General features: G+C 42.4%; 1 protein-coding gene and 1 long non-coding RNA gene across 4 annotated transcripts; both read right to left on the bottom strand.

Moving 5' to 3' along the window:
* Nucleotides 1-16,440: 16,440 nt before the first annotated feature.
* On the bottom strand, nucleotides 16,441-19,675 carry LOC311351531. The gene is made up of 6 exons (XR_014636744.1): nucleotides 19,514-19,675; nucleotides 18,163-18,186; nucleotides 17,972-18,001; nucleotides 17,793-17,846; nucleotides 17,430-17,486; nucleotides 16,441-17,140 (listed from the first exon to the last, which is right to left on the bottom strand). It is a non-coding gene; the product is annotated as an uncharacterized lncRNA (long non-coding RNA).
* Nucleotides 19,676-20,249: 574 nt separating this feature from the next.
* dhdds (dehydrodolichyl diphosphate synthase) lies at nucleotides 20,250-27,323 on the bottom strand. 3 transcript variants are annotated; one of them, XM_084471474.1, is made up of 9 exons: nucleotides 27,272-27,323; nucleotides 26,782-26,860; nucleotides 26,257-26,373; nucleotides 25,878-26,020; nucleotides 24,659-24,775; nucleotides 23,950-24,051; nucleotides 22,806-22,920; nucleotides 21,269-21,376; nucleotides 20,250-20,958 (listed from the first exon to the last, which is right to left on the bottom strand). In XM_084471474.1, the coding sequence occupies exons 2-9, from the start codon at nucleotides 26,842-26,844 to the stop codon at nucleotides 20,716-20,718; spliced, it is 1,008 nt and encodes a 335-aa protein (XP_084327600.1). In that variant the 5' UTR covers nucleotides 26,845-26,860; nucleotides 27,272-27,323; the 3' UTR covers nucleotides 20,250-20,715. The 3 variants fall into 3 exon arrangements, with proteins under 3 accessions (XP_084327600.1, XP_084327599.1, XP_084327601.1); XM_084471473.1 differs by having other exon boundaries at nucleotides 27,126-27,284; XM_084471475.1 differs by having other exon boundaries at nucleotides 27,130-27,284.
* Between the last annotated feature and the right edge of the window lie 13 nt (nucleotides 27,324-27,336).

Below are 27,336 nucleotides of genomic sequence, written 5' to 3'. Positions count from 1 at the left end.
GTTTTCTTATGTTATGATGTGCGCGTCTTCATTATGGTGTGTGTGTGTGTGTGTGTGTGTGTGTGTGTGTGTGTGTGTGTGTGTGTGTGTGTGTGTGTGTGTGTGTGTGTGTGTGTGTGTGTGTGTGTGTGTGTGTGTGTGTGTGTGTGTGTGTGGTCTCTGCTGGAGGTTGAGCTGCAGAATATCGAACTGGCTGCGCCAGGTTTCCATACATGTGTGTGTTGTGTGTACTGTTTAAGCTGGTTGGAAGGTTTTACAACTTAAACACAGCTAGCTAACTAGATACCTAGCAAACATACAACCAGTTAAGTAGCAAACATACTACCTATAACTAACGAGCAGACACACAGACAGACTGACACAAGTAGAACTGTTGGAACCCTTGTATACATGCCAGTATAAACGCACACACGCTAACCTTTAGTTAATGTTTTCCTACATGGCACAACGATACAGCTGCATACCCTTTACAACATGAGTATATATAGGCCTATATATATATATATATATATATATGTGTGTGTGTGTGTGTGTGTGTGTGTGTGTGTATGTGTGAAAGATGTGTGTGTCTGATATTCTATCCACCAGTAGGAACAGCAAAGGTCATGCTTTTGGTTTGATTAAAAGGTATACCTTTTGTTTGTTTGTTCATCTATTTTTATGTATCAATTTATTTGTTTTGTTATTTTTGTATTTATATTGTTTTTTAGCTTGTTCTAGTGTTAGTTGTCAGTCAGAAACTGTACAGCTCAGGCTTAAAAAAACAACAAACTTTAGTAAGAAGTCAACGTCCTATGATGAACCTGCACACAATGAGTTTTCTACTGTTGTTTCTTAACCATTTATAGGTTTTAACTTACACACACGTATCAGATTGTGTACTAATACATTCTAAACGCACGGCAGGCCAGGAAAAGTGTGGTTAAACCAGGTCTCTCTCTCTCTCTCTCTCTCTCTCTCTCTCTCTCTCTCTCTCTCTCTCTCTCTCTCTCTCTCTCTCTCTCTCTCTCTCTCTCTCTCTCTCATATATTTAAACAGTGGAGGACGTGTGCACTCCACAGGTTTGTTCCGGCTGCTGCGGTTCCTCCTACACCACATAAACTCGATGAGCGCTCCTGCCCTGCCCAAAACAAAGGGAAGGGCCCTACACCTGGAGTTGGTTACCCGGCCCCGCCCTACGAGGCAGACAGCTTGCAGCACCTAGCATAGACTGGGTTGAATGCAGATAATTATATTCCCTATGTGGATTAATAAGAACTATTAAAAATAAGAAACGCATTAAACAAACGTGAAAATATGTGCACACATTCTTTCTATCTATCTCTCTCTCCAATAACCAATAGTACCACAAGTAAACGGAGGTTATGATATATTTGTGCTTGTTCAACAAGTATAACCACCAAAAGATACTTTTTGAGGGTCAAATTAGGGTCTTTGGGGTGTTTAGAGGTGTGTGAGTGATATTTTGTGGTCACCTCACACAAACAACAAACACGTACTCACGTCACAACCAACCCATCCCCAAACACACTGTCACGACCACACCACCAACACAATACAAGCATTGAGAGTTTGCAGGAGTTTAGAGCAAGCAGGCATGTCCTTCTCTGATTATCTTGCTAGGGTCACTGTGTCATGGCCTCCCATTCCCAACAATGGAAACAATGTAAAAACAAGTCTCTCTAGGCCAGGGGAATGGCATGGACTAAGGTTACAGGTGGGGGTGCGGCAGACAAATGTGTTTACTGTGAGGCCCTTAGGCCAGGCTGTAAATTATTTCAGTTACAGAAGTCAAAGAGTTCACAACGGCAGACCACATATCAGGAACGAGAGGATCTCAACCTCAACCTTTTTCTCAACCTTTTTCCGGCATTATCGCACCACAGCCTCTTTTCAAAATAAAAGCGCTGTTAAAGTGTTTGGCAGAGAGAGAGGGGGAGAAGGATGTGTGTGCTGTGAGAAAGGAGAGCAGATATAAGGGAATAGGGATCATCTGAGGAAATGAAGGCATAAGAGACAACAGGAAACCAGATGTGAGAATGGAATCTCCGGCAGAATATTGGGTTCCATGGCTCAGGTTATGTTTTGCTAACATGGCAACAATATTGTGCCATGTTGAGAACACACTTTTAAATGATACTTAAAGGAAAATTTAAACCAATGTATACTAACCCCTGAACTATCTTTAAGGGCAGAACTTCAGCAGATACAATGAAGGGTCTGTTCAGATATGGGACTCCAGCCAGACTTCACCACCTTCACCAGCCTCCACAGTTCTGAAGCAAACACACCAAACCACACCTTTGTGAACTAAATGGAAGCAGACTTTCCCTGTTTCTATTTTGGTGTTAATACAATATAAAAATATTATATATATTTGCCATTTACAGATTTAGCCGATTTTGAACCATCTCTTTCTGTCCAGCAGCAGACACCTCCTTCAGGTCCTCAGCTGGTGTTTTTATCTAATTTTGGCAGTAACACTACAGCTGCTGGCAAGACCCCAGACTCCAGAAACACCACAGCTCCATGATATGCCATACCAAAATCCCATTGCGGTCTCCCCGGTGCAGGATGAAATCTTGCCAACGATGATACAATTACAAGGGGATGCAGTATCATTTTGTGCTTAGAGGGTCTGATTCCCTACCCTGGAAATCCAGAGTTCTTACGAGAGCACAATTTGAATTTGCTCAGCGACAGTGGCGGAGCCAGAGGGGTGGCCGGGATGGCACTGGCCACCCCTGGAACCTGATTGGCCACCCCAGGTGCCACCCCTCCCGCGTTCGACCCCCCCCCCCTTGACAATCGCGTTCGACCCCCCCCCCCGTCAACAATTCAATATGGACCCCCCTAAAAAGCCTCGGGCACCCTCTTGCCACCCCTTGAAAAAAAGTCTGGCTCCGCCACTGCTCAGCGAGTCACTCTGGGAATGAGCAATATACTCACTCCCTGATTCCCCTGGCCCGGAACATTAACCAATCACATCGGTGTATATGATAAAGGCGGGCCAAAAGCGTTGCTGTTTTACAGATCCGATACGGCAAGTCTTATCTATTGGTTAGCTCTGCTGGTCTGGATACGTCACCCCTTGTATTCTTCTGATTGGTCGTAGTGTTATCCAATTGCGTGCAGTGATATTTTCAAATGCATGCTTGCCACCCCTTGAGTTGGACCATTTTCATTACTCGTTGCTAGACCCTACAGCAGGGTTCCCCAATTAGTTTTGCCAGAGGGCCAAATTTGGTCAAGCATGCCACGCCAAGGGCCGAGATATCGTTTAATTTTTTTAATTCGCCATTTCTATGTGCACATTTTGCTTTAATTATCATTACTATAATTATTAGTAGTAGTTGAAAATACCCTGTGTTAGGAGTCACACAATAATGCTCTCTTGAAACAAAATTTGTCCAAAACCTATCATTAATTTATTAAAATGCCGCTGGAACATCAGCAAACAAAAAGTCCAGCAAAGAAACACGCACACAGTGCAGCAGCCCCAAACATAAAAACTTAAATAGCATCAGCACAGTGTGTCTTCAACAGGGCATTGGGCCTGGTGCCATCCATCCAGATCAGTGTGTGTTCACATCCACTCTCTTCCCCTCTCTATATGTCTCTCCCTCCCCCTCTAAGAGACACAGGAAGATTTTAGTTAGTTAGCTTTAAAATGTGATACCACAATATGTGACATTAGTTTTAAACTTTTTAAATATGTGTAGCAAATAACATCAGTCTGTAAACAACGAAAAGTTGTTTTTTTTAGTTTTTTTTTAATTTTTAATTTAATTTTTTTTTTTACATGTGAATGCCACTGGGTCATCGCGGGCCGGACATTTGGCTCCTGCGGGCCGGATTCGGCCCGCGGGCCGCTAATTGGGGTTCACTGCCCTACAGCTTTCTAGATGTGGGTCTGGATTTCCAAGCTACTGATTACCAACAACTCTAGCCAATGCAGTCGAACCAGCCTTTCCACGGCCCACGTGTAGGCATCTAAGAGCCGATTGGCCTAACCCTTACCTTCTCCTTAATGACGTGAATCTCAGTTCTCTGGAAGTTGCTTTGAATAAAAGCGTCTGCTTTATAACTAACTAGAAGCCCTTGAGAAGTACAGTTGACTTTAGAACTTCAGATTCCAGTTGAATATGAAGAGGTTCGTTCAAAATTAAAGGGCATGTTTCCAAGTCGGAAGCTTCCGAAAAGACTGCGGAGTCAACACTTTATTCCTTGGCTCACGCAAGATACCCCAAAAAGTCATTTTGTGGTTACACAACTTCTCAGCTTATTCTTCCATTATTCTTCCATGCTTCAGCTCCCATGCTTGTTCCTATGATCCTTCTACATCATCTTCTACATGATCAACGTAAATTCATCATAATACACTGTGTATTATAGCACATGACAAGAGTGCGGCTCTCAGTTACCTCCAATCATACCTTTTATTATACAAACAGATAACCCACGGTAACCCACCAATTCCTTGGTTACTGTCATTCAAATCAAGCCAATCACAAATAGCCTACACCATCTCTAGGCTAAAGATCGGGTGCTACCTGGGCAAGATGTCATTAAATCCTCTTAATTAAATAAACTAAAAGTTGATTTAATTAAAAAATTTGATGTTGGAGACAGACGACTGGCAGGGAAGAGGATGAGAACAGGATGAAGGTGAATACACATAAATGAACTAAGTGGGGGACAGAGGTGGAGGTGTGGCAGGGAGGGGTGTGAGGACAGGGAAGAGGTGTCATCCAATAACGGTTAGGGGGAGAGTCCAGGCCTGTTGGTTTCTGGGGGATATGTTGTCGGGCTGTGAGATAAGGGAAGGGCCATTTGATGCTAATACTAACCCCTCAGTTGCTCCTTTGATCAATTGCTTTAAGGACTAAAGGGGGTTAGAGGCAGACATCTGGCAGAGAGGAGGGTGAGAACAGGATGACAGTGAAACATATGTATAAACTAAAACTGGGAGTAAAAAGGTGGGAAATGGTGTCTTCCACTAACAGTGGGGGTCAGAGACAATGCTCTGGCAGGGAGGGGGGGGGGGGAAAGAGCATGAGGCGAAACCATATCTAACTGTCTAATAATTAATCCTCAATCCACAAATATATGACTACGGATAGTAGTCTGACAGAACTACAATAGTCCTAGAATTCTCTCCTCCACGTTCAGCAGAATGATGACCAGAGGATAACTAATCTTTTCAATCCCCTCATCTAAAACAACACAGCTGTTTGGTCCAGGGATAAGCAGCTTTCCCCCAATGAAGACAGAGTCACCCAGCCCAGCAACAAAGAGCATGGGAGGGACGAGGTTTAAACAGGGATCAGACCATGGTTGTTGGTTAAAAGGCATTTTATTTTGGAGGTTTGACATTATTGCACAAAATACGTTAAAGTTAAAACACAACTTTTGATCCATGGGAAACATCTCAGAACACAATTAATAATGCTACATACTCACTTTCCAACCGGTCATTACTCATTTCACATAATGCATTCTATGTATTGTAAGTACGTATGGTCTTCAACCTTATAAAGATCGAAGTGTTCCAGTCAAGGCATAAGATTTATAGAGATGATGACATTTATGTGTTCGGGGTTACACAAGTGCATACAGAGACAGGTTATTAAAGAGCAGGTTGGGGTTATGTGTTTTGGCAAAGTGCTTACAGGTAGACTCAGGAGGTTAGGAATCATACCAATTTAAGGCCAGGGAGTCTGGCTGTTATCCACCATTTTAAAAGGATAAACAACACGACCCAACCACGTGCAACCCATCTTCCTTTACCAAGTGGGGTCGAGCCATGACACTCCACTGCTCAGCCAATGAACAGTGGTTAAGGGCTGTATTTCTGCCCAGTGATGCGAAGGGCGGGGCTTATGGCCGGAGGGGCGACACGTGGCACCCAACGAGGTCAGAGCCTGTCACATGACATCACATCTGCGAGGGAGCGAATATGCCCACCGACCCCACAGTCTGAACGTGCAAACACACGTTTCCATCTTCGAAACAAACAACTTCCATCTATAGAGGATCAGAAAGTGCTGCGTGCACCCGTCAAAAGCTGAAAACGCTGTCATCAAGCGTTCGCTTACAGTCTGTTGAAGTGCACTACTGAAGCGTTCCTTAGAAGTGTGAGAAACGTGATAGTGCTCATTAACGCCATGTGTCACTGCCATGTTACACAAGCACTCAGACTCTCAACTGAATCACGACAGAGCTCTAAAACAGCTTGTCTATAAGTGCACCAGAACAGTGCGTTGGTAAAACCACAAGCTCTTTTAACTAAGCCAACAGAACCAGACCATTGTAGACTACCCGCCATTTTTTTAAAAGCCAAACTACAGGACCACAAAATGGCTCCAACAAAAAAAAAAAAATCCACCAGAGCAATGTTCTGGTAAATAAAATAAAACACTATTCGAGTTAAAGAACACTTCTTTAAAAGATCTGCCCCAGCCGACGACAGTCACTAGATTATGCCAGTGGGTGAATCACTCGCACGACATTGCTAAATGCCACAGGAAGTGGTGTCACAGAGAGAAGTAACATCTAGGCGTCTGGGTTTTGAAATTTGTCAGCTTGTGGTCAAACTACACAAGCATGGTCTGGATTACCATCAAAACTTGAAATTACCGACTTGAAATCGTTCATTAAAGTGTCACAGCTTTATTAAATCAGTTCATAAACGAAGTCATACATTCAGCAATAAAAACACAATATTAGAAGATCCTAGGTTAAAATTAGGGCACACACATGCACAGTTCAATGAAGAAAGTCGTTTCCATGACAGTCCCGGTGTGTAGCACAGGGCTCAGATTTAGACACACATAACGGGGGAATATACAAGCATTGATGAATACAAATTCCAAGTCCTTCCTAAAACGTTTCACTCGTATACTGTACAAATACTGTTACAGATACCCAACAAGCATGAATATGGACCAAGAGAGGAGGCCCTGCTTAGATTGTGAATGCGCAACAGGTATTTCCTAAAGTGGATAGTGATGAAAAAAAAAAAGAATATATAGAAAACACTTTAGAGGGCAATCAGTCTGCCCAGAGCTCCACTTTTGAGGAAATGATTACAGGCAGCACGCATCCCTTCAGCAGACTTCACCCTCTCACATCATTCCACCGGCCTCCCTCCTCCTCCTCGCTATACCATCAGAAAGATTCACAGTTTGGAACAGCATTATCTGAACCTCAGCAACCCCCCCCCCCCCCCCCCCCCCCTCCCCATCCCCATCCCAAATATAGACCGCCAATTCTGCGTGTCCATAAAGGCCATGATGAACCACATCCAGCAGGACTAACTAAAACACAATAGGTCCTTACAGCAGGACTAGAGCCCTCTCAACATTATCGTTGATGGGAGCAGGAGAGGGTGAGGGAAGGTGTTGGTGGGCCGGTCCACATTCTCAACCACTTTTGCTATCCCAGCCCACCCGGTCAAATCATCTTCATCTTGTAGTGGTCTGGATGGCTTCCAAATCTTCCAAGGTGGCGTTTGGCTTGGCTCAGGGCGGGGGCTGGTCCTGGGCCGTCTCGGTCATCTGCTTGGCACTGTAGTAGGACAGGCCGAGGCCCATGATGGCCAGCATCATGGCAATCTGGTTCACGGCCCGGTCGTGAGGCTTGGTCTGGACCTCTCCGGCCACTTGCCTCTGTGGCCAATCGGCGCAAAGACACAAAGAGGAGAAGGGGTCAGGGGTCATACCCCAGAGACAACAGAACATTCCAGACATTCCATCATGTCAACAAAGACTCCTTAAATATAAAAGGCTGACGGCACCATCAGGAAAGACTGCAAACATTTGCATATTGATGTCAGGAAAAAGAAAGGACTTTTTAATCTCCATTGGCCACTGTGTTACCCCACCAAACTCACTCATCCAAAATTTAGAGGATCTAGCATGGAGAGGAACCCAATGTTCCCTTGGAGAGAGGAGGTATTTTAAGGGCTCGACCACCCCTCCCCCTTCCAACGCCAAAACAAGGCATCCATTTTGAGTCAACTGCATGAGTAAAATGCCCTCCAGGGGCTCTTGTTCATCTAAAGCTACTGGGCGGGGCTTAAATCACTGCCTCATTATGTAAGGAACTTTTACTTAGAACAACAATTGTAATTAACAATTTGTGGAGTTAACATGAAGCGCATTTAACAAAAAAAAACAACCAAGCAAGTCGATGGAAGCGATTATAGCAAATTTACATTTAAGAATTATTAACAGGTGAAAAATATTTGTACTGCACCCTTAAAATGATAAATTTATTGAAGCATGTCAAGTGTGGTGCGCTTACATAAGGTCATGTTTCCATGGTCTGCTGAGCACCCAAGTCAACACGAACAAACAGATCAGGCAACGGTGGTCTCAAAAAATTGTAGATGATGGGGGAACAATAGCTCTGCACAATGGACATGACGTAGCCCAGACCACTGACCGTACAGGGCAGATTACCACCACAGGAGTCCCAACAAAAGGAGTTGGAGGGGAAAGGATAGCCCCAAGATTAGCGTCAAGGGTGATCATGTCGGTGGTGGGTGATGAAAGCAGATTGATGGACAATGGGACTGGGGGTGTGGGCGGGCATTGTCTAAGAGGAGTTAATTCAATGCCATGCTAATCCAACTGTATGTAAACCCAACTGTAGTGAGCAAAATCATTGTTAAGAGGGAAAGTAATTGCAGGATCTATGGTTCCATTCTCTTTTAGACCCAGTCTTTAAAAATGGGCCAAAACCAGTACCTCCATTAAAAACATGGCCCAAACCAACTCTGAACAAAGTTTACAGGTTAACTTTTTTTTCTTCACTTTAAATTTGTATTGAAGTTTAAATTTAGAAATCTCTTTTATCACATAAAGTTCAGGTATGAATAAAGAACAGGCGTTTAAAGTTTTAAGAAAAATAGTAAGACATTCAGAGATGATCTCCTAGTTGCTGAGTGGTCAATTCATTAAGTTGAGCGGCTCAGCGCATATTAAAAAGACATCTGCCAGGTCTAACCATTAGGCTCCAATCACATTAAATATTAACAGCCCATTGTTCGGGTTCATCTGCACTACAAGGAGCTCCTTATTCAATCAAAACTTCTAACCATTTTCAAGCATGATGTTGAGTGAGGGTTAATGGAAGGCATTCACATAGACTTCCCGTCAGCATGTTTTACATAACATGTAAACCAGAACCTGCAGGGAAAACAGCAGCTCTCTGAAGAACAGTTGGTTTGTGTTGCTCGGAAGCACTTTGACACAAGAGCTGAGGGATAGAACCAACGACCTGAATGACCTGCTGATCAGACCAGACTCCTGGTGTACCAGAAAGGTGTTCTGGTTCTGGGTGGTTGTGTCAAGTGAGGTGAGGTGGTTCAGATGTGGGCTGTACCTGGAGCAGCCTGAAGTAGCCAGGAGTCAGTCTTCCCAGCCGGATGATCATTTCTGTGGTGAAGAGGAGGCAGTGGAGGAGGGTGGAGGAGACACGGAGGGTGGAGACCCAGCAGGAGGGAGATCTGGAGGTCTAGAGAGAAAATAAGTATTCAGAACTAGTTAGGAACATATGTTCTATACTCTGAAGGATTCCCAAAAGCCGCCATAAGGTTCTGATTAAAAGTTTGAGATATTTCAGTTACTTTGAAGAACATAGTCTCCTAAATGTTTAAAATAAGATCAATACTACCGATATTGACGCGATAACAATGCATAGCTCCTTTAAAAGCTCTGAACTCGCCCGGGCTTCCCCAGCCTGGAGCTCTGTGAGCGACCAGCTGCAACATGCTGCAACAGTCAGCAGACAGATGGATTCTACATCTGGAGGGTATTCAAGGCCATCCGTACTATACCCTTTTTAAATATATTAAATCTGACATACTTGGCACAAAATCAGCTGGTTCAATGTTTGGCGTGTTTCTCATTATCAGAATATAGAAAAAAAAAAAGAGCTTTCACTGATTTAACCGATAAAAGATTTGATTGCAGGAAATATTTTTAACGAACGGTTGCGCTTTAACAACTTAAGAAAAAAAAATACGCATGTCACCACGGATGAACAGACCGACGTCAGTGACAACTTGACCTCGATTTGCAGGGCTAAAGGGCAGTACTGGACCACGGACGTGTCAATTAACCAATCAGAACCCAGAGGAGTCCTGGTTTACGGTCAAATAGAAAACATGTGCAAGGAATCACCTGCAAACGGTACTGCCTGCAGACAAATACTACATTAACGGGTAATGAAAAGGTAATCCGGATTCCAGTCGGTCCAGTCAGGTCCTTGATTAGTTGAGGGTCCTCGCTTCTCCTAGGCGAAAGTTTGGCGGTTCTGTGAAGAGGTTGGTCTCCTACAACCCCAGGAAGAGACGCTGGTGGATGGCCAAAAGAAACACCCACCTCGACTACACACACACACACACACACATACACGCAGCGAGCTTATGCACTGTAAAAGCATTGCACAGTTCTGTCTTTTATACAGAACTGGTTTTAGCCAATCCCAGCAGTGGGCTGGCCCAACAGACACGCCCATTTTTCACCCAGACACATGTCAGAATGCATCTCATCTTGCTGGGCTGCCTCAATTCAGTGCGGTCAACAAACCGTCCGGTGGGCGACACAGTTAATCTGCTCATCCGGCGGCGTTACCGACTACAAACGTCCATGTCCCGGAATTGCACAACAGCCCTGCTGTGTGACTATAATCTGCCACCGCTTTAACCGCAGATTACAGCAGTGTTGTGAAACAAAACCATTCCAATGCTGTGCAACATCTGCACAGACAGCCCTGGGGCCCTAATTCAGGTTGAAGTCAACCATGTTGACTTCTCTCATGTAGAGTGGCATGTATTCAGGTTTCAGTAGGGAGAACCTTTTAGGCATGACACATGCAGGAAGATAACATCTCGGGCTGGTTACCAACCTGGATGAAAATAGCTAAAATAGAAAACCCTCACAGGTCCAGTTTGATCGAATGGGAATGAAAGGATCGGTTTTAACAAGGAGAGGTTTTGAGATCTTAAAAAAGATAAATATGCATCTGTGGCAAGGCCGGCAACAGCACCACAGCTGGCCAAATTCTTGCATTGCGGTGTGGCAGGGAAACACTCATTGGATTAGTAAACTTTGTCAGGTGAGTCAACTGCGAGTAATGCAAGCGTACCGAAGACATTAGTCACCAGAAACCAGGTTTGCCTGACTGCAAAGAGCGTACCTGTTATCAGGGCGTTTCGTTTAACTGTCACATCTTTCATCAGCTGTCACCGGGGGGGCGTGGTCGCGGCATGCACCTGGAGTAAATACTTGACGCCTGAGTCGTGCAGGGTGTGAATGAGGGTGAACACAAGTCGGTAAACGTGGCGTCATCGAGTAGCCTAGGGCTGCTGTCTGATAGTCCATTTTGCTTAGGAAGGTTCCTAACCGACTGAAATGTCCCGCAAGAGTCCAAGTGGCAGTGAGGATAGCATCACTACGAATTATGATGCCAAGGAGAGGTGGCTTCCTTTCTAAGAAAATTAGATAATGCTGTCCCACAATTCCTTGCAGCAGGAATATTTAAAATGTTGCAACATTCATCCATTCATGAAAATGACAAACCAACATGACTGACAATTATTTTACTACAATCTGACTAATTGGGATCTAGGTCCATAACTATGAGCAGACACCAGTGTGAGCAAACTTTATCAATGTGACAAACATTTAGTTTCCCTTCAGTGACTGGTAGCCTATATTCCTTTTTTATTTCAATTCCAAGGTTTGGGTTGCCCTTGTGCTATGGTTGGTATCAGGCAGTCATGGATTTCTGATATTTTATTGACTTGGCTTCCTGCTTAACATTCAGAAGGCTATATGCCACTGATAGACCTGCTTCCCTCATTCTCACTCCGTTTCTCTCCTTTCTTTCACTGAATCTTATTTGCCTCTGCAATTCTGTTTTCATGTCAAGCTTTCTTTCATCTCAGCAGTTTTCCTATTTTCTAAACTCCATGCTGTCGCTTTGCTATCAGCCCTTGTCACACTCTTTGTCTCTACTCGCTTTCTTTTCTCTCCCATCTCCTGCAGAGCTGTGCGACTGGGCCGGGTCTCGGAAACCGTTGTAAAAAAGGGCAAGGACGGGAATAGCGGAGCGATCGTATTTGCTGCTGGGGTTCTGATCATCGTGTACCCTCATCTCGTAGACAAACAGAAGAAAGGACGTCTGACTGTCTGCGCACACGTTCGATATACTAATAAAATCACTCCGTCCAGAAAGAGAAAATAAACTGTTTAGCAGCAGAATTAAACTCTGCCTCTCTATCCAGGCGGACAGTATCAACAGATAAACGATGATCACAACCCAGCAGCCAATAAGATCACTCTGCTATTCCCTTGCGTTCGCTTTTTACAAACACTCGTCATTAAACCGGCCCAGCCGCACGGCTCAGCAAGAGAGAGAGAAAAAATAAAGTGTAGAGAAAAAGAGCGTGAAAAGGTTGGGAGAGAAGAGCGAGGAATTGAGAAAATATTAAATAACTGCAGAGAAATAGCAGAAAGCTTGACAGAGCAATATAATTGCTCTGTCAAGCTTTCTGCTATTTCTCTGCAGTTATTTAATATATTCTCAATTCCTCAGAGAGGAATACGATTGAGGGAGAGAAAGGAGAGAGAACCAGTGAGATTGACACAGGCAGCCAGGTCTATCGTGGTCCTTGGCATTGAACCCTCTGAATGTTGAGCAGGGAGCCATGTCAATCTAAAGACCAGCACTCCACTCCAGACAACCCAAACCTTCCTGAAGAGAGGGCCTTCTAACATAGGCACAGGGTCAACATACTAGTAGTAAACAATGAATTGACAAGCATTTATAACCACCGCAAGTGCAGCTTTACTGTACAATTTAGTCTCAATTAATCCAACCATTATAAAGCACTTCCATAGCTGGCCGCAGGGGGCGCATGGACACTTTGGCTTGAAGCCTCAATATAGCGGACAAGAACAAGATGTACTATCAACTTAAACTATTTTAAGGATTGTGGATTTTATTTTGAAATTATGACGAGAGCTAGCCCATACTGAAATGCTGATTATTATTATTTTTTTTAACCTCAAAACAAGATCTTTTTACGTTGGCAGTAAGAGGGAGTGAGCTAGGGGAGTGACCTACTGTACACAATGTATACAGTACCCAAATTTACACCAATTGTCCTTTAGGAGTAAAAAACTAAACAAAAAAAAGGCCCAAGCCCAGCTTTGACAAAATAATAATTATATTACACCGAGAATAGATTATTTTGTGTTTGGATTAAGTAAGGAACACGATAAAGTATTAATCGAATTCAATAAATCACTAGATATTAGATCAGAATTATGCCATTGGTGATTGTTCTTTATTACGAATAGTTATGGCCCAATTCTCTGAACATAACATTATTTACAATAATAAATAATACATTTCAGAAACAGTGCAGAGTGCATACTAGTCAAGTCTACACATCAATTATCAATCACCCATTAATAGCCAAGCTGAGCATGTTGAGCAGGTAAAACATGTAGGCATACAGAAGCAATAGTCTTAACTAAAATCGTATCACAAACAATTGCTGATTAAATAATGTTAACGGTCTAGTTCAAGACAATTAAATACTTAACACCTTAAGCATAGACACAAGTTGAAGCTCTTGGGCTTGACCAAAAATACTACTCTCCTCTCTACAACAATGGGAAACACCAAAGCTTTCAAAGTGTCCCAATTGGTGTTCAACTCTCTTCCCAAAGATCATAACTTTGCCACGTTTTTAAAAAAAATGTTGCGTCCTCTGGTGAAAAGCTCAAGCTAAACATTCATATGACCCTTGGAGATCACCAGCTGTAGATCAGGTTTCCCCCTGGTTACATTGCCATTTCGACACACAAAGCGCTGCAAGCCAATACATCAAAACCAAACATTGTTCTCACCTTCCTTATGCGATCTACAAGTGAAGGCCTATTCAATGGAGAAGTTGATGCTTACCAACTTCTCCATTGCTCCATTGCTTACCTTTCTGCGAGCTAGTTGATTTGTGATGCCCTGGAACACGATGTCCACGCTTTAAACACACTTGGAAGCAACGTATGGATGTGGGCGTGGCCACGTGGTCGCGTGGAGCTGCACACACAGAGCTGCACACAAACGACATGCACCATGGTGGGTTCACCTTCATCCATGCCTTGCTTGTCTCAATGCCATTTAATAACACCGTACAGGTCGGCATTCTGCATGATGTTGCCGGTGGAATAGGGTATAGGGTAGGGTAGTTGGGTTGGGGGGGGGGGGGGGGGGGGGGTAGTTTCAGTTACAATTACTCAGCTAACGAAACCCTCAGGAAACCAATACAACGTGTCTCCCTTTCTCCTTTACATTCAAAACATACACAAATGAATATAACACACGCACACACGTTATCTCCTTCTCTAAAATTCAAATTCAAAAAAGCTTTATTGGCATAGGAAACGTTTATTTCTCTCAAGAAATAGGCCTATGGCTGTTTTTTTTTTTTTTTTTTACATGTGGTATGTTTTCATTTTCATACATGTCTGTGTAATCCAAGGGAAGTGTGTATTCTTGACGTTTTGGTATGACTGGCAGGAAGTTAGAAAGTGCAGCTTTAGTTTCCAGTCTGTTTTTTTGTGTACAGCGGGCACACAGTCTGTCTCCTCTGGGGGGCCAGACTGTGTTCACTGAGTCTATACCTGGTCAAGGGTAGTCTATCCTTGGTCATTTTCTTTGGCCTGATGGGGTGGTTGTTGTTTGTTGGAAATAGTCCCAGGACCAGCTGGCTAAGGGGACTACTTCTGGATGTCATTATGTGGGTGAGGACCTTGTTGTGGAGCCTGTTGCTGTCACTTGTCAATTTTAGCACTCACTCCTGGATTGGAATAATGATTGGATATCATCCAATTTCTGCTCTGTATGCATTATTTGGTTATCCTTTGGACTAGAATCCAAAGGAGTTTAATTATGATGTTTGTCCAATTTTATAAAATCTTGGTTAGCAAGTGGACCCCAGACCCCACAGACATAGAAGGCAATGGGTCCTATTACCCAACGATTTTGAGCAAGATGTTAATTGGGATGTCTAGTTTGATGTTTCTTTTTAGGGCATAAAAAGTACTCCTTGACTTTTCATTCTTGGGTAAAAGGCAACCATTTCAAAGTTGTATTACTGTGCCATCAAAGGCCTTGTGGGGCTGGCGCCTGACTTTCTGGAAGAAAAATAATTATTATCGAGAAGGTCACGTCATCTTTGACCCACTTTTTGGTCTGCTGGATTGACATAGCGCGACATCTAGTGGAGATAAATAAATAGTTTGACAGGTTATTTGGAAAGACACTAAACCAATAGGACAAAAATGAATAGAATTAGTATAACAAGTAAACAGCAAGTCAACTCCGTAATTATACACACGGTTACATAACACCTTTCCATTTAAGAGAGGAAGGAAGCCGTTTATTGATTAACTACTAAGTCACTATGTAATTTCTGATATTATTACTAAAATCTTTTTTTGCCACAACCCGATTGCTTTCGACTAGGCCGTAGTCAAAGTGGACAGTGACCCAAGTACCAGATGCGCCATGCCAGATCATCGTGTCAAACTTGTTGGGAATGTTCGAAATGTACCCCAGTTGAACACATCAACTAAACAATTGCATTGGGGTTTGCTTTTGTAATCTGTACATTGGACTTTATAACTTTAAGATAATATAGTACTTTTTTTTTTACCCAGTCGGGAAGATCCTAGCTTGGAGACCATTCACGTTTGCCTTTACAGAGAAACCGATTATGAACTTGTGTCGTAGAAATAGTAATCCTTACTATAATATACAATTATAAACATTAAATGTACCTTGTTTGTGTACAGTAATTACTAGGATATCTAAAATAAACTTGTTTACATTCTCCTTGGACCTAAAGATACCTCCCTTCCTCTCTAACTGAGATGTTAAGATAGTTTACATTTGCATTCCCACTTTGCTATCTGTACTTTACCATGATCACGCTCTAATATTAAATCAAATATTCTGCTGACAGACGTGTCCTACAAATAAGTTTATCTTCATCAACTTGTGGAAAACATTGATCAGGATGGTCTCACATCTCTAGGGTATTGTAGTAAAAAGTTGTGTTCATCCCAGTCATTTAGATCACCTACCAATAATTTAGTGAATCAAGTAATATACAACATAAGCAAGTATTCCATAACAACTAACTGCTAGCAAAGCGTAGTCAAGCACTGCACTGCAATCTTTTTGGTTTAAGTTTTATTGAGTAAGAATCAAGTCATTTAGGAGATCATTAAATGCTACCAGACATCAAGAAAGCACAAAATAACCCTGGATGGACCCCATAAACTTCACATTTACGGCTACGACCTACTGCACACGGTTCGAACATCGACCCATTCCTTCAAGAAAAACCTCAAGTGAATTTGGAACATTTTATTCAAGAACATTTAGAACCATGAGTCAGAAAAAGGTTTTTCATACAAGTTACACCACATAATTTAAAAAGCTTCAGTCAACGTTCAGTCAAATGATAAACTTCACATCAGGTCATGGTGCTGGAGAGGTTGTTTTTTAAACTGTTGACCAAATACGACGTCTTTCTTACGGACCGGCGTTTCCCCCGGTGCGGGCGAGCCAACATACAGTGTACGCTAGACGTTCGCTCTGCTAATCCTGGTTCTTAAGTCGATGGGAGAACACCACCACTTCCTATTCTCCCGCCAACGCTTTAGTAACTCGCTTTAGCTGCCTTGAGATAACGTTTGGGTTTAAAATTAAAGATTCAAAAATCCACAATGTAGGAAAATATCTGTATTAATCAGCAGTTAAAAAAACAAGATTAGACAAGTTCATAAAACATTACTTTTACAGGTAATGGACGGCAATCCTTTAGAAATGACATTCAAAATAAAAAATAAATTGGATATGAACATGAGACCCCCCCGCCCCAACCCCTCGAACCCCCAACATCAAGTGCCCTAAAGACAACCCATAAAACATTTTTAATATAAAACTTGGTAAAAAATACTTGAATCTGTACAGTCACCAAGTACACACATGGAGGAAAACTTCAACCGTCTGCTTATTTGGCGTCTCCTGCTGCCTCCACCTTTGGTGCCTGTACATGAGATAGACCAGAGTTAGGGTTACCTAAGGTCCCCAGAATAACAGCACCTATACCCAGGATACAGTCCTGTAATACACTAAACATCCTCATTGATTAAGTCCAGTAATGGCACCCCTCCGGTCGTCTTCATTAATAAAATCCTCTCATCAGCCGTTATAAGTATAAGTATAAGTCCTGTAATACAACCATCCTGTGGTAGTCATTAATAGTCCTGTGATACAACACTTCTACCACCCCATAACATTGGTTTGTACACGTGTGTCCATGTGGATGTACACACCTCAGTCTTGGCGTCTCCATTCTCAGCTGGGGCTGCCTTCTTTCCTTTGGCTGCCTTCTGCAAAACAAGACATCCAATTAACACAATAGATACAGACGTCTTTATTTATACTAATCAGCACACCGTGAGCAACAACAATAGGACATCAACAATATGTGTTTACGTATTTAATATCAGTATGTTAATGTTATAGAGTAGGAATATAGCATTAAATAACAACAATAATATTGTGATGTGAATGCATTATATGTCTACAACAACAGAATTAGTGATAACAGAATATGTGTTTCGTATTAGTATCAAACAGTGCCCAAAACAGAATAGCTATCTAATGAGAATATTATTTTAATCAAGTTTTCTTACTTTTGGTGCAGCCTTCTTGGCTACTTTAGCAGCTGGGTTGGCTGAGTCCGGCTTCTAGAAAGAAAAACAACATAACAGATGTAAGGTTTACTACAGAAATGCACAATCATTAAAAATCACAAATTTGGCATATATTAAGAAATTAATATTCAATAGTGTTAAGGAAAAGTCTGTCTCACATCTGCCAAACGCGAAGACCGTCTGGCTGGCTGTAGAGGGAAACAAAATATCTTATTAGAACCATCGTGCAATTCTATATCATACAATCACTACACATTTTTATTTTGATGTTTGTGACGTATATTAATATTATTCAACATTAAAATGCTAATGACATCACAACGCAAAAATAAATAAAAATAATACTAACCGCAGCGGAAGTTTTGGCGTCATTCTGAAAAGATAAAAAAGAAAAATAGATTAGATAGAAATCAAACTGGTTATTATTAATTCAATATATCGGGAAGTGAATAACTTCAGTCGGTAACAGTTACAAACAAACTAGGGCTCAATGACACCAACATCGTTGTTTTTAAGATAAATAACGTTCAACTTTATTTATAACCATGATAACCATGAAACGATCTGTTACAAACAGATTCTGATTAAGGTAAACATGAGAGTTCAGTGGAATAAAGTTTAAATAACTGTCAATCTGATTCATAGAGAATTATTAAAGGCGCGTAAACTGCACAGCTAGGACATGCCTGTTGTTTCGAGCCTCACAAAGGGCTTCCCGCGCATATTCGAATTCAAACGTACCTCGCGCCGTCACCATGACATCGCTTTGGCGCGCGGACACTCTTTGTTGTGCTGTGGCCGACAGCTGCTCGCGAGATAACATTACAGAGCTCAACGAAAATGCATGGGCCAGATAAACATGACTTAACGTATACCGAGTTTGTATTCGTACGGGGAAGCACACACTTATAAAAACGTGCGATGAGCTAGAAATGAGAATCAAAATAAGATTCAAGAGACCGTCCCTGCCCCGTTTGCGATAATAACGTCAGTGTCGGTGTTATAACGTGTTATAACGCAACTACGGCACCACGAAGAGTCACCCTATCGTGGTGAACTTACGCTCTGATTGAACCGAAAACCAAGTTTTACTGCACATTTTCACTGCGCCTTTTTTTTTTAAATAATGAAAATCTAAGAACAAGTCACTACGCGTTACCCAACGTACGTTGTAAATATCGCATACGTTTACTGCTTCCCCACCCCCCGCAGACAGTAGATACAACTATTAAGGTCACTCGACCCTCCCCCAATATCTACCAAGTTTAAAGGAAGCGCTTCTTCTAAGTTGTTTAGGGAGGAATAACATTGTGAATAAAACGTCGAAATAGGTCAATTTAAAATGTCGTCTTTTTTAAATCTTCGAGGAAATAACGTCGGCCGACTTATATTGTTATTATTGCGCGGGGAGGCTCATCATATGACGACCTAAGGCGCTGTCAGTGCAACCAAATAGAGCGCCAATATTTTGCATCGTGCGAATAAGATAATCGGGAACTTGCATTTTCAGAATATTAATTATACAGCAATAGTGTGCAGATAAAATGCTACTTTCACTTGGATTTTGACCGTGTGTTCGATGCCTAATAAGGATCTCCACTGTTTGACCGCCATGTCAGCTCTTCTCTGGTCTGCAACCTAACCTAACCCTAAACCCCTGTAAACAAAACAACGGAATTTATCGAAAATGTTTTCCTTACCTTTCTTTTGGGCATGGTTGGTTTTGTTGGTGGACAGATTCAGTGAAAAAAAAATACAAATTAAGTGTAAGACTGCGTCGTCCCGGGATATTTGACCACTATACGTTAGGAGTGTACGGTGGTGAGTGTAAATTCGACGCGACGTTTTAATAGTTTATATATCGGAATATAAGAACGCAACCGGTTCCAACTGGTTCAGTATTTTGAAGTCACTCATTGGATGCAAATAAATCACGTGGTTTCGGGCACCACCCACTCCTTAAAGAGACAGCGTTCAAAAAAGTTCCCCCAAACTCTGCAAAGACTCGCAGGATGTCATGGAGTCATTCCGTCATTTGTTCGTTCCTTCGCAGAATGTTACTCCTTATGAATGTTTTATAATATTTATCTTACCCATGGTTGTTATACAAGTTTAGGACTTGATTTTTTTGGGAACATATTCTATGGTTATCTACGGAAGAGGATTAGGGCCACACAACAAAAAAACAGTTTTGACTTTATTCTCAGAATTCTGACTTTAAAGTCAGAATTCTGACTAACCCTGGCCCTAAACCTCTTCCGTAGATTTCATACAACTATCCTACAACATACCAACAGTTTTAGCAAACCAACATTTGCTAAAATTTTTAGTTTAAAAACCAAACTTCCTTGAGGTCCTTCCACGATCAAGTTACAATAAAGCCCTTAAATGATTGAAAGAAAAAATACTGTTTCAAGGACTTCAGAAAACATGACATGAATCAGGCCGCTTTTTACTAACATTAATATACATATAATCACAACATTAGCATCACTATCATTAAAGTTGGTCAAAATATAGTTCTGTAAACCGTCAACGCAACAGCATAAAGGATGGCACGTTGTGCTTTTAGGCCAAGCTCCTTCCTATGGCTGGTGGCCTTAGTAACGTATTCCAAATATTTATATCTTTCTGCTCTGTCCCACGCGTTGAACACAACAGATTTATGAGCTACACCTTGACCAGTTTTGGACATTTAAACATTTTATCTACAAACATAAATACCCCTCTTACAGCCCCATAGGGGTCAAATTGCCCTCGTTCTGTCCTCGTAGAAATCACAGATAAAAAAAAAAAAATCAACATGGGCCCAGACTGTCCTCTCTTCCGGTTGCCATGGCAGCACTGAGGGGAAGAGGAAATGGAGGGCGGGGGGGGGTGAGAGGGTTAGCACCGTGCTACGCTATGCTATGGTGGCTTGACTGGCGAGCTCGGTGAGGAAAGAGTCTCTCTTGTTCTGCAGCGCTTCCAGGAAGTCCTTCACTCTCGCCTCACGCTGCACGCCGTACTCCATGACCGCTTCCTGTCTCCGGGGGGAGTCGGCTGGCTTCCCGTTGCCATGGTGATGCAGGAGTTCGGCTACGCAGGTGTGGTCCGCCTCCAACTGCTGCCTGCGCTGCTCATCCTGGTGGAGCTCGCGGGCTTTCTGGAAACCCACAGAGGAACACTATGTAGATCACAGGGGTGTAGTGGTTTCACCATGATGGAGGCGTGGTTACACTGGTACTGGACGATGGTGTGGTAGGATGTAGTTGTGTAGTAGTGTGGTAGGATGTAGTTGTGTATAGGATGATATAGCGGGGATGATGACAGCGGTTAGGGTGGTGTTAGGGTATAGGTGGGTAACTGTGATGGAGGCGTGCTTACACTGGAACTGGATGATGGTGTGGTAGGATGTAGTCGGTATAGGATAATGTGATAGTGGGTAGGGTGGTGTTAGGGTGTAGGTGGGTTACCATGATGGAGGCGTGGTTACACTGGTACTGGATGACAGCATCACAGAGGTTCCAGAAGGAATACTCGGGCCAGAGGACCGACTGGAACACCAAGCAGGAGTGGGACGTCTGGTGAGATACACACACACACACACAGTTATAATAAATCTCTCTCACACACACACACACACACACACACACACACACACACACACACACACACACACACACACACACACACACACACACACACACACACACACACACACACACACACACACACACACACTACTGGCTGTACTAGAGGAGTTAAGGGAAGAAAATATGGGGGATAACATGCTGTGACAGGCTACAAGCTTACTGTGAGTAAAAGAGACCCATCAGGTTTGTTACGCCGTTTGATCGTTAGATAATATAAAACGAATTATATCACAGCATTGTTGAATACTTGATCCTGATCCTACGTTGTCAAAGATATATCTGATAGATTTTAATTTGGATTTATAGTGCCTTGATTTGGAACCGTTAAAAAGGCAGAGGAGTCCCGTTATCGCCAAATAATGCACACCCTTGGAACGCTAATGACCAATCGGGATCAAGCATTTAACAATGCTGTGGTATAATTTTCAAATACATTTTCTGCAAATGTTTTTACAAATACAAAACTACAGTCAAAAATAACGAAGACTAGATTTTTGGCTTCTTGACAATGCAAAAACAATATGCAAAAGTTAGTAAATTACAATTTCAGCGAATCAAGTTGATAAAAAAACAACAACATTTTAAATAAAAGTAATGTTTATTTAATCATGTTGGTAACTGTTTCATGATCAGAACAAACCACTCAGAGGTGTCCAGTTATAGTAAAATAATCTTTGATGGGGGTGACATTATTTTCCAATAAAGGGGGACACCCCGTCGTGGTTAATCCCTTACTTAAATCAACAGCTCTCTCAACCTACTGACTAAAGTTCAATATCAGATCAGAGCCAGTATTGACATAAAGCATTGAATGAATAGGTAGTAAATCATATTTTTTTGGGCTAAACATAGCTCTTTCTGTTTCAGGCAGAGACAACTCATTGACTTCATCGTCATCTTTAGTTGATGATGACGACAATTAGAGAACCAAGGGTGTGTATAATTTTTAGTAATAGTATTTAGTGTATCATTATATTAGTATGTAAGCAGTATCTCAAAGACGTCTGTGATCAGAGTTCATCTGGTCATCAGAAGACTGAGCATACTTCCTTATGAATAATTAATTTCCCATTTAATGTATTCATTTAATTATCCCACTCAAATCTATCTAATCTATGATATGCCGCTCAAACCATTAACATTTCTCAAAATATATTTTTTATTTTAAATGTTGACGTGTTACTACATGTGATATGTTGATGTGTTATTAATTTGTGTCTCCGAGCACTGAGGCAAGATAGAAAAACATTCAGATTGATTCTCAGATTGACTCTCCCTTCAGACCCTAAGGAACACGTCAGTAAACATCCACAACAACATGGACGGGAAATGCAAACTCCTAGCTTCCGGTCCCTACCTGCCAGAGGAGGAAGTCACTGAGGCGCACCTCCCCGGAGGTTCGGATAAGGAGGTCGGGGTTTGGGGAGTTACTGCTGTACAGACACTCACTGAGCAGGGCCTCGGACACGTCGCTATGCCACAGAGGGAGACGAATAGTTAGCCGACATGGTCAAATAACACTTCATTAATAGAGTGGGGGAGCTGCGGGGAAGAGCATCATGCTAATCACATGTACATGAACATATAATTAGACGCCAAAGCATCTTACAATAGTGCGTTCTTTGCATGGTTGGACCACAGTGCGAATTGAACCCCTAAACCTGGCAGTGTAAGGCCCTGACCCAATTCTCCCCCTTCCCCTAGATTTGAGCCCTAACCCTAGATTTTTCACATTCCCGTGAAGGGGTAGGGTGTCCCAATACTTAGGGGAGCAAGGGGGAGTGCTGTTTTTCCCTTAAAATCAACCCTTGAACGCTAGCCAGCTCAGGAGCTGACTTGCAGTTAAGGGCACTCAAAGCAAGTGTTCTTGTTAAGGGGAGAGAAATGGGACTTGGCCTTAATGTCTTGCTCTACAAGTTGAACTCGACAGGTAAACACCTTGATCTACCAGTGGGAGTTGAATCCCAATCCCTGGCAAAGTTATTGTTTTGCTGTCCCAGTGGGAATCAAACCACTAACCCTGACAGTGTTATGCCTCGCTCTATTAGTTGAGCTAGTTCAGACCTAATGTATTCACATGATCCTTAAAAGGTCCATCACATTTCCTTTATTTACAGCGAGTCTGAAAACGTCTTCATAATAAGTAGGTATTTAATAAGAATGTATATGTGTACATAATGACATTCCAGTCAGTTCCAGCCATCTTGTTCCAGTCATGTTCTTGTGTGATTCCCTTCTGCATTCGTTCATTCTTTTATCTCTGGTTTATGGTCTGCAATAAAGGAAAAGGTGTGTGTGTGTATGTGTGTGTGTGTGCGTCTGTGTGTGTCTGCATGCTTGTGTGAATATGCATGAAATGGGAAGTCCACCATTTTAGTTCTAGTTGTAGTATCATACGGTGGTCAAGACAACTCTGAACTTGGAAATAACAAGTACAAAATGTATTGAACGGTTTCCCAGCTCGCATGCAAAGTCTTGAATGCAGTATTATTTGAGTTTACCTGGCTTTGATGAGCCCTTGTTCCACCCCCCATGCCATCTCTCTCACCGCGTTGGCCATCTCATGTCTCGAAGTGTAGGCAAAACACACGTTCAGGAAACATCTGAGAAACACAAAACACTCATTTACGACATGAGAACATAAACTCTTCTTTATCTTACCTAAATATTACTATTATTTCACCAAGATGAACCTTTTTACTAATAATATTTTACTGTTACTAAGATATCTGATACTGTATGTAGCTACTTGTAGTACTAAAAGTTTGGTTGTGTCTGGTAGTGGGTGAAAGGTTTCTGGTTTGATCCTTTGCCTATCTGGGATATGTTGTGTTTCACAGTTACAGTGCGAAGCTAGAAATTGTGAAGCAGTTCTCTTTGGAAGGGAGTGTGAATGGTCAGAGAGCCAAGCTAAGGACTAGTGTAAAAGTTGGGTTTGGTAGTAAGCATGCTTAACTAGGACTAGTGCAGCGGTTGTATTCTTTCTTGACAGTTAGCGTGCTAATTTAGGATTAGCATACCTGTTGTGTACGTTAGTGAATTGAACTATACAGGGACCAAAACTCCTAACCCTGGCTTGGTAAACACCTTGATCTACCAGTGGGAGTTGGAGCCCAAACCCTGGCAGAGTTAATGTTTTGCTGTCCCAGTGGGAATCAAACCACAACCCCTGACAGTGTTATGCCTCGCTCAATCCTCATGCTAACGTACCGGTTGTGTTCTCTGGTTGCGACCACGGCCTTAGCAATGAGCTGCTGGAGGTCGAGGGGCAGCAGGGTGAGGTCACCCAGGACACGGATACACACACCATGTTTCTCCAGCTTCTCCCTACACACACACACACACACACACACACACACACACACACACACACACACACACACACACACACACACACACACACACACACACACACACACACACACACACACACACACACACACACACGCACGAAGATTCAAAAGAAGATTCCAGTTCAGTTCTAAATTGTTATCTCTTCTTATTCGACTACTGTCTTTCTGCTGCGGCCCCCCACCCACATTTCCATCTGGGATTAATAAAGTGCTATTATATCTGAAATTGCTAACTATAACATATTACTTTATTATTGAAGACGGAAAATTATTTAAATGAAAAAAAAAGGACAAAATTATAAATACTGAAAATATATCTAAATAAACAATATTCATGTAAATGAAAACAATACACAACATGTTCCTACTGGGTGCAAGAGAAGGGTTGGTAATCTTGAGAGGGTTTATTGACCTTAAAGCTCCCTAAACACAGGGCAACATTGTCTTAAACCAATCGATTCCATGCCACCATTATGTATTTTCCTCTTCTAACCATCCCGGAAGGAAGGATCCTTCTTCTGTGTTGCTTCTCAATGTTTTGTCCCTTTGAGTTTGGAGAGTTTTTCCTTGTCCTTAGAGGGCTATAGATTAGGAACATATGTAGAAACATAACATAATATGGGTCTTGTAATTCCTTTGGAATTGTGATTAAGGGCTACACAAATAAAGTTGACTAAATAACATAATTGATAATAACGTCTGAATGACCTCCCTGTCCTCTGATTTCCCTCATGTGAGCCAAGCGTGACATTGCCGTGAAAACCATAACTGAAAGACCCCAAACAGCTAATTTCTCTGCTCCTCTTATATCAGAGTGTCCTTGTGAGTGTTCAGCAATACACTGTATGCACTTGGTTCCCAACACACTTCCTCTTCTGGTTCAAGGAACAGATGAATCATGGGAGGTCTAGAGAAGGGGACGTTATTGTCATGCTACATTTCGAAGACAGAGTGTGTGTGTGTGTGTGTGTGTGTGTGTGTGTGTGTGTGTGTGTGTGTGTGTGTGTGTGTGTGTGTGTGTGTGTGTGTGTGTGTGTGTGTGTGTGTGTGTGTGTGTGTGTGTGTGTAGGACTGACCGCTCATCAAGCAGTCTGAGGAACTTGAGTTTGGCGAGCTCCATCAATCCATCCACCTCCTCACGCGAGCGGTTGAAGTTCTCAATGCTGAAGGCATAAACAGTCACCTCCGGGATGTCCAGCTGGAGGCACCAGCGCAGCGTCTGCACAGGAACCAGAAATACAGAGACAGGAGTAGGGGTTAGACAGTCAAAATAGAATGGTGTAGGGGTTAGACAGTCCAAACAGAGACGGGAGAAGGGGTAAGACAGTCAATGCAGAGACAGGAGTATTGGTTAGACAGTCAATACAGAGACAGGAGTAGGGGTTAGACAGTCAATACAGAGACAGGAGTAGGGGTTAGACAGGAAATAGAGATGGGTGAGTGTGTCTGCTTCACCTCTGCTAGTTTGTTGAATCCCTGGGAGTGTCCCTCCTGCCTATCAACGTGTTTCTTGCGAGCAAAGCGTCGGTTTCCATCCATGATGAAGGCGACATGTTTGGGAACGGGACCGGCCTGGGAGGGCAGAGGAGGTTCAGGTTTATTTGTCCTACGCCAATACTGGTCTGCACCATGACATGCTGGTGCGACAGACTATGAAACCTATAATGGCTAATAGTAGAGAAAATATTAAAAGGGTATTTTTGTATTTAACTTTAAATTTTAAAGGTAAGAAGTTGCGATTTTAAATCTCCTTTGCAAGGTTGTCCTGACCAAAAAAGTTGGCTGACCAGCCAACACAGGGTCACATACACAAGAACGTGCAACATTATAGTACAAACGTAGAAGAGTGACCAGAACATTACTAATATTAAAACCAGGAGTAGTAAAGTACCGGGGACAACTGACTGCTCAAAAATAGCAAAGTGGATCCGTGTGATTCTGTGTGGTTAAGATAGTATTTCATAAAGAGTATCTTCTTACCTTCAGGACATTAGCCGAGAGACGCTCAATAAGGTTTAATTCTCCTTCTCTTATCCACGACATCTTCAACCATTAAACGCTGTGAAAGATATCCAACACAGGTAAGAGAATACAGCCATTCACTCGAGCACATTGACTGTGCTGAATGTCTATGGTCCTCCCATGTCAAAATAAAAAAATCCACATGAAGTTAAAGCTATACATTCAAAAACAGAGGCTGATTTCAAGATCTGAAGCAAAACATTTGTAATTTTCATTCAAACCCTGCAGTCGTGCACTTGTCAATGTAAATGTATGATCACAAGACACTTAGGGAAATAATTGCATAAAAAACACACACCAACCTACACAACGTCTCCAAGCAATGCTCCGATACATACAGCAAAACGCTGCTGCAACCCATTCGTTTACTGTTATTCAAAATCTCCAATACTTTAAAACACAATTATATCGCTAATACTTTAAACCCATTTCATATCTTCCAACTCACAGCTTTTACGCTGACGTCCTCTTCCTCATGCGAGGCAGTGACGTTGGCATCTGTGCGGGGACGAC

The sequence above is a fragment of the Micromesistius poutassou genome (genome assembly GCF_964030765.1).
Source record: "Micromesistius poutassou genome assembly, chromosome: 8".
NCBI lineage: Eukaryota > Metazoa > Chordata > Actinopteri > Gadiformes > Gadidae > Micromesistius > Micromesistius poutassou.
The sequence above is the reverse complement of the archived record's forward strand: the minus strand, read 5'-3'. Positions and strand labels throughout refer to the sequence as shown.